This window comes from Euprymna scolopes, chromosome 2 (assembly GCF_053919585.1).
Source record: "Euprymna scolopes isolate OS-2025 chromosome 2, ASM5391958v1, whole genome shotgun sequence".
In the NCBI taxonomy this organism is placed as follows: Eukaryota; Metazoa; Mollusca; class Cephalopoda; order Sepiida; family Sepiolidae; genus Euprymna; species Euprymna scolopes.
Genome location: NC_136483.1, coordinates 197,687,241 through 197,702,465, shown reverse-complemented (window position 1 = coordinate 197,702,465; position 15,225 = coordinate 197,687,241). Strand labels below are relative to the sequence as shown.

Below are 15,225 nucleotides of genomic sequence, written 5' to 3'. Positions count from 1 at the left end.
CAATGTGTATTTTATATTTTCACACAAAAAATATGATAGCAAAAAAATATTTCTACTTTTTTTAAAAAATTACATTAATTAATTAAATTATTTTATTTTAAATTTCGCATAATTTTTATATGTAAGATTCTAATATGTTCCTTGCTTGCTTGAATGTGAAACTTTCGGCGTAACATAATTTTTACATAATCTTGAAAAAAAAGTTTAAAAACAGGAACATAGAAAAATAATTAAATCAAAAAATGGTAAACATTATACAAGTGTTCAGGATAGGAATGTACGGACGCATGTCTGGGGGGGGGAAACCCAGCCCCCATACCTCTTTTTAATTACATGACGTCATTTTCAGACAGCCTTTCGACTGTCTCAGATTTGGGGCTACCATATAATCGATGTTTACAAAACTTCCGTTTGTTGCGATTTTGCGAAGGGCTGAATCCTGTGATTTTGGGGGCTATTTAAGTTATTTTTTGTACAAACAAGATGTTTTTTTATTCAATATCTTAGGACTTTATTTATCTTTGAAATAGACCCATAAAACAAATATTTATCTTTCCACGGATTTTTACAATGAATTTATTTAATAAATTTATTTATTGCGGACTATTATCCTCATCTTTCTGAGTTGTTGTTTCACGAAATTTCGGCCAACTATTCCTCTGGCCTTCGTCAGGTGGTAACCGCGACTGGATAGAAACCCCAAATCTCCTAACTGCATTAGTATGAGAATGTGTTTGATAAGTATCGATAATCGAATGTGTTTGATAAGTATCGATAATCGAAAATCTAAATAATCCGAAAATAATAATGAAATGGAGAACAGGCGATTTTGACCAAAGTTGACACCTCACACAGCCTAATATCACAAGTGCATTTGAGAAGTTTTATTACCACACAAACCGAAACGCTAGACATATAAAAATCAATATATATATATATATATATATATATATATATATATATATATATATATATATATGTACTCGTTTAAGTTTTAACCTTTACAACTATACCAAAAACAAAAAAATTATTTTTTATCATTCGTTAGAAAACTATTTAGTCAGTAAGTCATTCAATCACTTGCAATCACTGCATCAACTTGCTCTCTCGAATTTACTATAGTACCAGTAATAATTTATTTTTTAAAGGATCATCAGTTGTTTACCATGAAACACTGTTTCGAGGATTTAAAAACAAAACAGTATTTTACATCATGGCTCCTCAGCAGTGTTGATCAAACACCACCTCCCTCATTATATCTATATTTATATGTGTGCGTGTGTTTGTGTGTGTACGTGTGTGTACTAGTTCTTTTACCCAACATTGTCACGATGAAGTACAGAGGTAAAAGAATTCAAAGTATAGTTGTGATTCCTATCGCTTATATTATAACTGATAAATGTCTGTTTTGAAATTTATTATTGACCTACAGCTTGCGAGCACGTGTTTCATGTATCGAGTACGCTAAAGTAAACACTTTTGCTAAAAGTAAACAATTGAAGTCATTTCTAACAATTTTCTGTTTCTTGAGTGACACGCGTGTTTGTCGAGGCAATGTCATTATGAAATTATTTTATAATATTCGTATTTGGTTGCCCGGAAAATTCGTGTCAGTTTTTAGTAGTTCCTGTTTCGACATAGGAGGGTAACTGAAACAATTTCCCGTTAGAATATCTCGCCAACAACAAACACGATTATATGCATTGTATATTACGTACAAAATGAATGAATCATTTTGAGTTTGGTCTTAAGGAAGTTGAGGCTTAACGGCGCTGTTTCTCTGAAAAAAGCCACCACAGAAACATATATATGCACATATGTAGCCGACAATGCTTGTAGACATAAATATATTATGATTCCGCTCTGTTCGTCGAGCCCTTTGTAATAAATATAAGTTTCAGTGGATTAATATCTAGGAAACTATAACTGGATAACCGTTATATATATATATATATATATATATATATATATATATATATATATATATATTTGTTTATTGTTATATAAACATGCTCACATCCCGCTGCTACAAATAGCCACTTGTTTCAATCAAACAACAGATATCATCAGGCAGCGACTTGACTATTCAAAAGTTCAATGAATAAGTCGCTGCCTGATGATATCTGTTGTTTGATTGAAACAAGTGGCTATTTGTAGCAGCGGGATGTGAGCATGTTTATATAACAATAAACAAGTATTATCAGCTCTTTTTATTGAGCACTATCTAACAACCTCGTTGAATTCATTAGTTCATTACTTTTGAATACAAAAAAACCCGAGTATATATATATATATATATATATATATATATATATATATATATATATATATATATATATATATATATATATATATATATATATACTTTCACTACACCGATGAAGACTGAAGAATCGGTCAGAAATTATGTACCTGTAAAAAAAGTTTTTTAATTTTTTTTTCATAGTATTATTTTGTATTCCCGCACGTCACCAATTGAAAAAGAATAAATAAAAGTTACGAGGAGCGTGCAATAAGTAATGCCCCTGACCCACTTCCAGTTGTCTGATCTAGCTGAAAATTTGCATCTGTACTGATTTATATCTCTAGGGGTTATGTGGCAAATTACAGCTCTGAACTAATTGTGGTTTCTGTTTTACAGGTGTTTGAACTGAGTCAGGTGAGAAATGGAGCCTGTTGAATGTCGAGCAGTGATGCCGTTTTTGTATTTGAAAGGACGCACACCACAGGAGACTTTTGATGAAATGAAAGAAACTTATGGTGATAATGTCCCATCATATGCACTTGTAAAACGCTGGCCACGTGAATTCAAACATGGCCAGAAGTCTGTGGAAACAGCTCCCATACCTGGTCGCCCCCCCTTCTGCCATTGATGAGGCATCTGTCCGTTAAGTTGAGGCTGTCATTTTGGAAGATCGGCGCATTACTATTCGCCAAATAGCCCAAGATGTCAAGATTAGTACAGGGTCTGTGGAAACTATCATTCATGACCATTTGCATATGCATAAGGTGTCTGCCAGATGGATTCCCAGGTTGCTCACACCATTCCAGAAGCGAGAACGCATCGAGTGATCGAGGATGAATTTGGAGATGTGCCAAGAAAATGAGTCAAAGGTTTTCAAAAGACTGATTACACAGGATGAAACCTGAGTCCATCAATGCAGTGGAAGCACTTGGACTCACCACCTCCAAAGGCAAGGGTGCAGCCCTCCGCTGGCAAGATGCTCACAGTCTTCTGGGACCAGGGCGGAGTAGTGATGACAGATTTCCTAGCAAAGGGTACCACAATTACAGGAGCCTATTATGCTTCACTTTTGAGGAAATTAAGGGGAGCTATCAAAATTAAGAGGCGGGGCAAGATCAGCAAAGATACCCCCCTCCTGCAGGACAACTCTCCGGCTCACAACTGGCATGTCGCCAGATCAGAAGCACAGACGTGTGGTTATGAAATCCTTCCCCATCCTCCCTACTCTCCTGACCTTGCACCCTTTGACTTTCACCTCCTCCCAGCCATGAAGTTGTTTTTGAAAGGAAAGCGTTTCCGAGATGATGCAGCCTTGATTTCTGAAGTCACGTCGTAGTTGGAGGACCAAGCTGGGGTGTTCTACAAAAACGGTATCCAGAGCTGCATCAAACGATGGGAGAAATGCATAACTCTGAGTGGTACCTATGTAGAGAAAGCCTAATAACTGTGCCAAGTTTCGTTGCTCTATTGCTATGGGAAGTGAGTCAGGGGAATTACTTATTGCACGCCTCTCGTATAAGCTTTTATACTTTTCGTATTCTTTTTTATACGTTTCCATTCATATATATATATATATATATATATATATATATATATATATATATATATATATATATATAATAAATATATACATATACTATAATAAAAAAATACCTACAGACACTAGTGTTTCATCCTTTCGGGAATCATCAGTTCAGGGTGTAACGATTAACGCCAGTCGAGAGGCTCGAACCCCGGCAGGAGTAGTTATGTTTGGTGGCTTCATTAGCAAGGACCCGGACCACTAGGCTACCGCAAACGCTGTGACATGCACATTTGTAAATTTTCTTTTCCAGAGTAAGAAGGAACGTAAAGTTCCTTACGTCTTCACTCGTATATATATATATATATATATATATATATATATATATATATATATATATATATATATATATATATATATATATATATATATATAAAGGGGGTTAGAACAGTAGTCTAAAGAGCAGAGTGTATTTTAATGTGATAATGAAATTACTAATTTAATTAAAATACAAGAAAAGAACAGTGCACGTTGTAATGCAGATATATAATAAGCTCGATAGGCAAATATCCTAGAGCTACTTTAATATTTAGTGATTTGATTGATAATTTAAAGTTCAAATTAAAATTATAAATTAAAAATCTGTTTCATAAGAAGGAACAACAACAAAGTCAATAATTTGTACGATCCTTTCGGAAACGATGTTTTTATTGTGATAGACATTAAGCCACTGACAATCATTTTGACATATAGTATTTTTTTAAACAAAGTCTCCTCATCAACAAAAGTATTGGGTGCTTTTTTTAATATGTAAAACACACAATAATTAAACCTAGCAATTTTTAAGTAAGACACATGTATTTGGAAAAAATTAAAATAAAAAGGAAAATATTTACTTGTTAGAGTTGATAAGCAAAGTAATATGGGTTGAGAATAAAAAATAGAAAAAAATTATAAATCTGAATTGGGCTTAAATATAAGGTTATAATAATATGTTTTTAATAAAAGTTAAGAATTATATATATATATATATCCATATATATATATATATATATATATATATATATATATATATATATATATATATATATATATATATATACCTTTTAATTTTCGCCTTCTGAAAACCGTAATTATCGTCAAAACATTCATTTGGATGTTGAGTGTAGCTTATAAATGCACGAAATGTTGAAATTTCAAAATGAACGCCAATGAAACATTTTTTAGCGGTTAGAATATGTTAGTAACCGCCTAATTAAAAATTAAGCAAATACTAAAAAAAGGGGGGGGTAATCTTATTTTTCTAATTAAATTATGAAAGGGAGATAATTAGTGTTTATTCTATTTAGATTATCATATGTTATATTTGGAACTTATTGAATTTAGTATTTTTAATAATTCATTTATTTATTTATTGAAATTAATAAATATAATGGTAAATATATAAGATAAACTAATATTAATAATAATATTGATGATCAAAATTTTATTAATAAGGGTATCAAGTTAAACTTAAATTTCAAGATTGAATATTAGTAAGTTAAATTTTTAATGAGTTATGGTGGTTTATATTTGTTAAATTTAAACCAACGTTTATGACTGCATGAGGAAATAAGCTCCTCTCTTGAATTTAGGAGGGTGGTTCTATTTTTGATATCGTCATATTTTAAAATCTTTAGGGTCTCCTGTGTACAAAGTGCACACAATCTATATCCTGGTGTATATTATTTATATGATCCTGTTATTTGCTATTTCAAACTGAAGGAAATATTCTTATCTTTGAGTCACCAAATATGTTTAGATAGAGTGGTTTGGTTCAACAGGGAGTAATTTTTAAAAGAGTGCTTATGGGTTGAAATTCTATGCTTAATAAATCCAGATGTGGAACCGAAGTAGATTGCGTTTTGTTTAATGTATTCATTTTCAGGTAGATTACCAATGCCACCCCTAATCTACTGTAAATACAGAAAGTTTACGCAAAAAATAATACTTTCGTATATTAATTTATGTGATTAAATGAAGTAGTCATATATATATATATATATATATATATATATATATATATATATATATATATATATATATATATATATATATATATACTTCAGAATAAAGTTATCCAATTATCCAATAGATCTACTGGTGTAGAAACCCAGTGATACTTGGTCATTCAAAATATTATTGGCTGTAATATTTTTTAAAGACAATCCCAGCTAAACAAAAATTGCTCAATATGCCAGATAGAGTAAATAAATCAAATTTTAGTAATTCAATAATTTAAAATTTATGACGTGAAATGTTTAAATTTGAAATCAAGAAAATTTTTTATTATTATATGTAAGACAAAGAATACATATCAATTAGTATATCTCCTTATCTTATAGGTTTTTAATCTCTACCATCTCTTCAGACGAGAAAATCTTAACAAATATTATAATGGTTTACACCTAATTTGCTAAAAAAACAATAAACATAGAAAATTATAATTTAAAGTTTTTAAAGTTTTTTTTAAATAGCATAGAGTAAGGGAAATTAAGGAAAAGGATATTGAGTTTCATATCAAAGTTGCATGGTAAAATCCAAAGTGAAAATCATTCAGTTTGTTATCCTGTACCGTGGATTATTCAAAATACAGATTGGATCCAATTACCTCACTGCTACTAAGGATTTTCACTTCGGATTTTACCATACAATTTTGATATGAAACTTAATATCCTTTTCCTTAATTTCCCTTACTCTATGATATTTAAAAACTTTAAAAACTTTTAATTATAATTTTCTATATGCATTGTTTTTTATGGACCAGAGCCTGGTTAATTATGCAGCTAGCTTAAATTTAGGAATGTTAAATGAAATATTACAGATATATTTATATAATAAAATATATTTAGGAATTCAATTTGTTTAAAAATAATAAACAATGGAACAAAGAGTAGGTTTTGATATATAAACTAGAGATACAAGTAAAAGAGTCGGAGAGAACGTGGGAGTCGTCCACGAGAGGACTTTGCCAGTCGTGGGAGCATTCGATTGGCCCAACAAAGAGACGGCGTAAAGACTAAAGGGAGAAAGCGTTGTAAAACCCTGCATGAAGCACTTATGAAAGTGATATTAAACGAGGAAACACAAAAAGAAGTCCTGCTGTTACGGCTTCACGGTGAAATGCTTTCTTGCAGTGTACAAGAGACGAAAAGAACCACAATCTAAGGTTATCACACTTATGTATCAGGTTTGTTGAACCCAACGAGAACTAATGACTCTTACCTTTAACTCTGTTTATGTCTATGTTATGTGAATGTCCATATTACGTAAACTCTGAATATGTGTAAACACACACACACACACACACACACACAACGAACATTTATGACCACTAGACGATAAAAGCATCGGTTTCATACACACGTGCAAAGTGGAACGATAAATTTGTCAAACTAAAAAACAACACAACAGCTTTTTTAAAAAAATTCTTGAAAAAATCGATTTATTTAACTTGATTATATAGTAGAGATGACATCTATTCAATGTAGCCGCCTTCGGCCATAATCACCTCCTGGATAGGGTCCGGAACTGGGAGCATGACTTTTCCACAAGCGCCAGCAGATTGCGACGATCAGGCTGGCTTTGGTGTTACGGGAGGTCATGTTGGTGATGTTCTCGACATATGACCAGACGAAGTAGTCCAGTGGGTTCAGGTCGGGGAGGAGAGAGGAGCACTCCTTCTGAAGCCAAGCGTTTTTCTCTTGTGACTTGTGGGCCGGCGCCGAGTCCTTATATCACACTCGGGTCTGACAAAGGCCACCCACTTGCACCAAGGGATCACCAACTCTTCAGCACATCCAGGTACACTTTGGCGTTGACTTTCAAGATGTGATGTGGCATGAAACCATACCAAAGATCATAACCGTGACCGGAAACTTTGTTTGCACGTCTCTGCTACTCGTGGCAATCCGACGATGCATTTTGACGATGCTGGTAACAATACTGTTGTTATAACTTGGATCGATAGAGAGCATAAGTTGCACAGCGGCGCATCTCCGATCTTGAACACTGTGTCATTTTCAGACATGATAAAAGGCTCCTATCGCACTTGGGATTTGTACACAACTAGCCAACTACAAAGAAAACCGGTTTTCATCAAACAGAAATGGAATCATGTCGTCTTTTCCAGGGCGGTAATTTTATCGTTCCACCCTGTATAACACTATTCATACCGGTCTATCTTATTTCTTGTTAACGTGCGTACCCCCAATCGAATAGGTCACGTGATAAGCCATATTTCAGATACACGAATAAAATATCTGGGAAATTAACATCTGTTTGTCCAGTTGATTATTGATTCATTTTTTTCGTGCAGCTGACAAAAGAAGTTTCACGCGATGGATTTAAAATTCATTTCATTTCTATGAAAAGTATTTTTTTGCGACACATTTGATATTTGTCTGGCTGAAGTTATCCCCCCCCCTTCCATCTACAATATTGACTAACAATTTTTAAAGAAAAGTACATCCCGTTCAACATCTTTGTATTGATATTAAAATACACCGACAGATGTGATGTCGCAAAACCGGATATTACGTCACACCACCGAAATTAAATCAACATACGCTAGATGATGTATCCGCCAGACAGTTTTCTTTTGAACGTTAGTTCGAATGAACAGTTTTCGTATTATTTGGATTATTCGGATTACTGTTCTCATCTTGAGTTTTATTTTCACAACGTTTTAGTCGATGTAACCTTCGACCTTCTTCAGGTGTATTTCTTCCGACCTTTGGAATCTTACTGTTGAACTCTGGAATATTTCCATAGAATTCGGAATTAAACTCAACCTTATGCTCTCAGGGTCGCCTACTTCCCGAATTTCTTTACAAGGGTGCAATCCACATATCTTTTCGTGATGTTGCCACAGTTATCAAGAATCTTGGTGCCAGCAAAGCAACTAGTCTTGACAATATTCCTGTTATAGTTCTCAAAAAGCTGCAACCGGAACTAGTACCATTCTTGAAAAGTTATTAAATCGATGCCTAAAAGAGAAATGTTTCACAACACCTTGTAAATTAATCTACTCAATAAGAAGTAATATGGTTTTCGTCCTGCGAGATCTACAGCTGATGTACTGACTGTAATTTCACATAGGACCAGCGAAACTATCGACGGAGATTTTCTATTAATAGCTATAGCACGGCATACCAAATGTATTTGATAGGGTTTGGCATAATGGTCTACTTCACAGGATTTCCAGTTAGGAAATATCTGGAAATGTTTTCTGAATCATCGATTCTTTTCTCACGGATAGGTTTATACAAGTTCTCGTTGATGGGCAGAAGTCCGAAACTTAAAGTATCAACGCTGGCATAATGGCGATGGGGCAAAAGGTGGCTGATTAATTTCAACGCATCTCAAACGAAACTTCTATTTTTTCACCATAAACGTTTTTATCCCACTTGGCTCCATATTCTATCGCTTCAGAAAGTATCTCACCCCCGACGCAATCCTCTACATGCATAATAGCCAAATACGCCTTACAATGGAGTACTCCTGTCACATATTGTCGGGAATTAGTCAGAGCAACGTATCCTTCCTTGAGAGAGTTCAGAACCAACTTCGGAGCGTGGTGGGTGATGCTCTTTTCTCTTCCCTGCAAGCTTTCCAGTAGAAGAGACGTTGCGAATTTATATCGTCTCTATCGTTATTTTCATGGCAAGTTTCAATCTATGGACCTTTCCCCTTTTTATTGCATTTTCACTCCAAACAAGGCACAGTGCCACATTTATGTATGGGCTACTATCTGGGACATGTGCAGGGATACTATGTAGGGAGTTGAGTAGCAAGATGACTGTTTACATTGCACTTGAACTTCTGCATGTCAGTACAGACATGAAAACAGGAACCCGGAAAGAAATTCCAAAGTCTAGCAGTTCTGGGGAAGAAACTATTAGAGTAGAAGGCTTTCTGACATCTGGGGAGCTCTACTAGGTATGGGGTGGGATTTTGCTGATTGTCGGGTTTGTTGGGGGTATTTACATTGAGGAAATACAAGGGCATGTAGTTCGACGGAACATCCACCATTTAAATATAAATGTAAAATAGATGGATGTAACATTTCGTCGATGGGACAGTGGCTGAATCCTAGCTGACAGTTCGGGACCAATTAGGTTGGCGACTCGCTTTTGAACCGTGTCCAGGAGTAAGAGACTACTAGCAGATGCACCAGACCAAATGTGACAATAATACTCCATACGTGAGCGAATGGCGGCCTTGTACATGATACTTTCAGGCGTAAGTAACTTTCTAGCACGGCAGAGATCCCACATTCCTCGTAGCAGCGGCGAAAATGCACTCGATGTATTTGTTCCAACTCATGTTCCCTGTAAACGTTAAGCCGAGGAGACTGAACGAAGTATATTCAGGTATTGTATCATTAGCCATAGCTATTCGTGGTTGAGAAGGTTTCTTGTAATTATTCAACGAAACAAGCTTAGTCTTGGCAGCATTGAATGCTGCCATCCATTTTTGTTCCCATTCCACTACAAACTGGATGTCTTCCTCTAGGCTTTCCGCCATTGCCTTAGATATGTATTAATTCGTTTTCTCCTCGTGCGTGTAATAGAACGCGGTTTCATCAGCAAATATACCCATATCAGGAACAATTTTATCAGGGAGGTCATTTATGAATATCAGGAATAATAAAGATCCAAGGATCGACCTCTGAGGTACTCCCGCATTTATATCATATTGTTTAGATGTCCGGCCATCGAGGATAACCTGGATTCTTCTCTTATTTAAGAAGGATTCAATTGTTAATATTCGTCCAGTGATAACATATGATCTGATTTTTCAGAGAAGACCATCATGCTATACCCTGTAAAAAGACTTAGATATATCTAGGGCTTCTGTCCTACCTTCCACTGCTTTGTCCAGTGTATGGTATATACGCTCAAAGATTACAGTAAGGATATCTACAGTAGAACAGACTTGCCTAAATCCATATTGTTGATCGGACAGAAGTTTAGGAACTGTAAGGTAATGGACTAGAGCTTGATTAATTGTGGATTAAAATATTTTGGCGAAAAGAGGGAGGAGGCTTAATAGGGCGATGATTTAATGAGTCAGTTCTTTCGCCAGAATTCTTGTAAACTGGTACCATAGAAGCAGTTTTCCAGCAGTCAGGAAAGCAAGATTCGTTAAGGCAGTTGTTGTAAAGTTTGGAAAGGACCGAAGCATTTATTAATAATACAAGTTCAAGTTCACATGCTTTTGAGGTGTCTAGATATTTTAATAGCATGCACCTGAGAAGGGGTGATTTTAAGATCGTCTAGTGTGGTGCCTGTCCGCAAAAGAAAATCAGGGAGAGTGTGGTTTGCTGGACCCAATACGGAATGAGGCAAACCAACTGGTCTTCTTGATCGCCGTGCAAACAACCTCATGATTGTTGGATGGTGGAGGAATTGTTGATTGCCCATTATTTACTACACTGTTGTAGATTTCATCAAATCACGGGTTCCTAATTCCTGCGCTTTAATGCGTTTTCTGGTGGTTTCGATATATTCTCTCTTGGCTGTTGTTATTCCGTTCTTACAATTACTTCTAGCTTCTATAAACTTTTGCCTGTTTTTACTGGACTTGCCAAACTTTCACGAAAAACACTCGTCTAACTACAACCATTATCAACAATTTCTCACACTCTCTATCAGTACCTAAATGTAAACGCAAATTTCATGAACAATGCTTCTTTCCTACAACTGCGCGCTCTGATCCACTGGTCTGCTTTCCAGCTGACTACAATATAGTCGTCTTCAAGTCCAATCTAAACAAGTTTTTGTTGAGCAGCATTTTATCGTTAAGTGATCTTCGGATACATATTTGCCTATTCTAATTTATTACCCTTTATTACGATAGATTATATATGTTTGTTTCAAATCATATTAAACGATGACATAGTTTTTATCTATCAGGTTGGCAAGAAAGTTCTTGCTGTTGTTATCTTTTAAATTCAGATGAAAATATCTTGGCTCAAAGAAAAATATATTGCTCGAAATAAGCACCATTAGAATCCACACACTTTTGCCAACGCAAACAAGTTTATTTATGCCAGTAACGTACAAATCTTATGTTCTGGTGGCGATAAAGTCACTGAAGGCGTTTTTCATATTGTTTAGGCTTTTTAAGCATTTCTTACGCTGAAAGTTGTTGAGATGTTTGAAAAAATGGTAGTCGGTAGGTGAGATATTTGAAGAGTATGGCAGATAAGGCAGAGTTTCGTAGCCCAATAAGTTCAACTTTTGCAGGATCGGTTGAGAATTGCGCCTTTTCTGTTGACTAATGCTGGGTGTTGTTGTTGAAGTTTCTGATGCATTTAATCTATTTGTTAACATAATGGTTTCGCCTGCATTAAGAAATTGTAATGGATGAGACCGGTAGAAGACTACCAAACACTTAGCATGACCTTCTTTTGGTGAAACTTTGGCATCGGAAAGTGTTGTGGAGCTTCGTCGACGTCTAACCACTGAGCTGAGCGTTGCTGGTTTGTGTAAAGAACCCACTTTCAAGTCACAACCCGATCAAGAAACCGGTCATTCATGTTGCGTAAAAGAAAGGAAGATGACACTTCATATCGGTGTTTCTTTTGGTTGTCGTCCAATTTGCTCATCATTTTAAAAACTCCTGTCGCTACCACGAAATTTCTTAAAACATCATTGTTCTGTGCGTTCAGTAGTGGTTCCTCGGCGAAACTTTCCGTTGATATCACGAGCTGTTTCAGCAGCTTTTTAGCCTAGCTTGAATTGAATAAAAAAACTGTGTGAATTTTCTTTTTTCCCATCTTGTTCTTAAAAGAAGGCATACTCGTTTTTAAACGATTGTAATTTAAACGATTAGATAGAGCGAAAAACGCTTTTTAAAATGATATATATAAAGTAAACGTATTATAACGAAAACTTATTTGAAAATACTTCATTTGAAACCAAGATTAAAAATTCCGCAAGAACTTTCTAGTCAACCTAATATCCTTAAAGAGAATTAAGTAAAAAATATTAAGTTTTAGATAATAAAAACACTAAAAAGTAAATAAGTATATAAGATAGTAAGCTAGACCCCCCCTCCTATCAATAATGTACACGTCAAACGTTCCTCCAAGCTGGCGAGCGGTAGAGGGATGTTTAATATGAATGTTAAATTAGTACTCTTTCTTTTTTCTCTTCTTCATTCTTTTCTTCTTTTTTTACTTCTCTTTCTCCGCTTCTTTTTTCAATCCATTGTTTCCCATTCAAACTTGCATCTTGTGTTTTCTTTTGTTTGAAAATTAGTGTTTATGTTTGCTTCTATTTTCCTTCCCTTTTCAGTTATCATCTTTTTAAAGTCATACCTCAAAATCAATTCCAGTTGACGGGCTTGAAAGCGATGTTCGAAGATGGAGACTATAAAGTAAGAATAAATATACTATTTTCTTTTATTCATTAGCGTACAAACGTAATCAGCTTAAAGAGAAAGAATAGTTATTTTCAGTTATCTACATACTCTCTTTCTCTGGCCAAACACATATCAGTGATACATCCGCCATTCAAATGCATTAAATAAAAGAAAAACAAGAAATAATTCAAAAGGAAAAGTTGTATGTTGTTTCTGTGTTCAAGATAAATAAACATTTTGTTGTTTCAATTTTAAAGGCTAAAATTAGGTTAATTTACTTACAAACTTGTATTTTAAAAAGAAAAAGGAACGCGGTTTGATTTATACTGAAACCGATTTTTATTCACTATAAATAAATAAAAAAGATTATGTTTTAAGCAGAAGATAAATGCTGCAAAAAAAAAAACAAAAAAACAAAAAAAAAACACCCTGAATTATGAATTCAGGGAACAAAAAAAAAATTAAAATCGAACGATAAATAATTAAAAAAAGATAAAATCGAACAATCCGTATTTTTTAATGAAATCGAGCGATAAATAATTACTATAGAAAGAAACTTGCCTGAGAGAAATAATAAACTTTGAACATTCTTTTTAATTCGAATGGAATTTCATGAATAAAAAAGGAATGAATTAAAACACTTACTGTAATCATCGAGATTAAAATTTTATTTCATCGAAAATTAAATATTATTTCAAATATATCGTGGATATGTGTTGAAAAATTCTCATGCAAAAATTATTTATTTAATAAATTTAAAAACTAAACAAAATATATATGTAATTTTTCAACTTTCTGATCAAATACGCACTTTTTTAGATTCATATAATAAAATATACAGTGAAAAGAATGAACATGTAGAATCAGGGAAAGAATTTAATTTAGAAATGATTTTAAAACTTAAAGACATGTACGAATTAGTAATTAAATTATCCTAGAGCTATATATATATATTGAGTAAAAAGATCAATAATTGTAAATTAAAAATCAGTTTCTAAAAATGATTTTATTCACAATTTTTGATCTTTTTAATCAATATATATATATATATATATATATATATATATATATATATATATATATAAATTGAAGGTTTTATATTTAAATTGCTTCTAAAAAATATAATTATCAAAACAAAAAACTATTTTTTATCAAGAAAAACATTTAAAGTAATTTCCTTAATCCAGTTTTGTTTTGACAATTATATTTTTTGAAAGAAATTTAAATATGCAATTTTTAATTTACTCTATCTATTATATTGTACAATTTTATTTGGTTAGTATTGTCTTATATAAAAATATTAATACCCAAAATTATTAAATTGAAACCACAAACTAATTAATTTGTGATCTAAATCATCTCGTTATTCGCATATATATATATATATATATATATATATATATATACATATACACAGGGTGACCCCTCCCCCAAAACGGGCCCCAACTCTAATTAGGTGTGTGTTTTGTCTGAATGAAATGAAACTTTGGTCAAAACTAGTTTATTATAGTAATTGTCTGTATATACTCCATCCCATGCAGTTGCAGAAAGATTTACAAGGGTGAAACATGCTGCCCCCTTAAAGTAAGGGTGGAAGAACACCGAAAAGCGGTAATTAAAGGGGAGACGGAAAAATCGGGTATAGCCAACCATGTCTGGATGGAGAGGGGGGACCATCGCCCCCTATGGGATGAAGTAAAAATAATAAACAGAGAGACCCACTGAAAAGTGAGAAAACTTAAAGAAACAACTCACAACCTACTGAGCAAACCAAGCATAGAGCTGAATGTAATTTGGGCACCTCTGATAGAGAGAGAACACCTTGAATAACAACATAGGTTTAACAAAAACCAACTAAGAACTGTCTTAGCGACATATGGCCGAGTGGTCCTAGACGTTGTACCAAAGTTTACAGTTACCCAAAGGTACTGAGTTCAATCCTGAACGAAGGCAGTGAAAAGTAACATTCAAAACAGAGAATCAGCTGGAGTCATAGTACCCCTGTAATAATAATAAAGGGTTGGATTCGAGACTCCTAACAAACGGT

The 15,225-nt window shown here is 33.8% G+C and overlaps 1 protein-coding gene across 1 annotated transcript in view; it reads left to right on the top strand.

The window, feature by feature from the left end:
* LOC145301420 (carboxypeptidase A2-like) overlaps positions 1-15,225 on the top strand; it is a 140,946-nt gene that overhangs the window by 62,096 nt on the left and 63,625 nt on the right. The window contains exon 3 of the mRNA XM_080144574.1: positions 13,112-13,193. Within this exon, the coding sequence (XP_080000700.1) occupies positions 13,112-13,193 (82 nt within the window). The remainder of the gene's footprint in view (positions 1-13,111; positions 13,194-15,225) is intronic.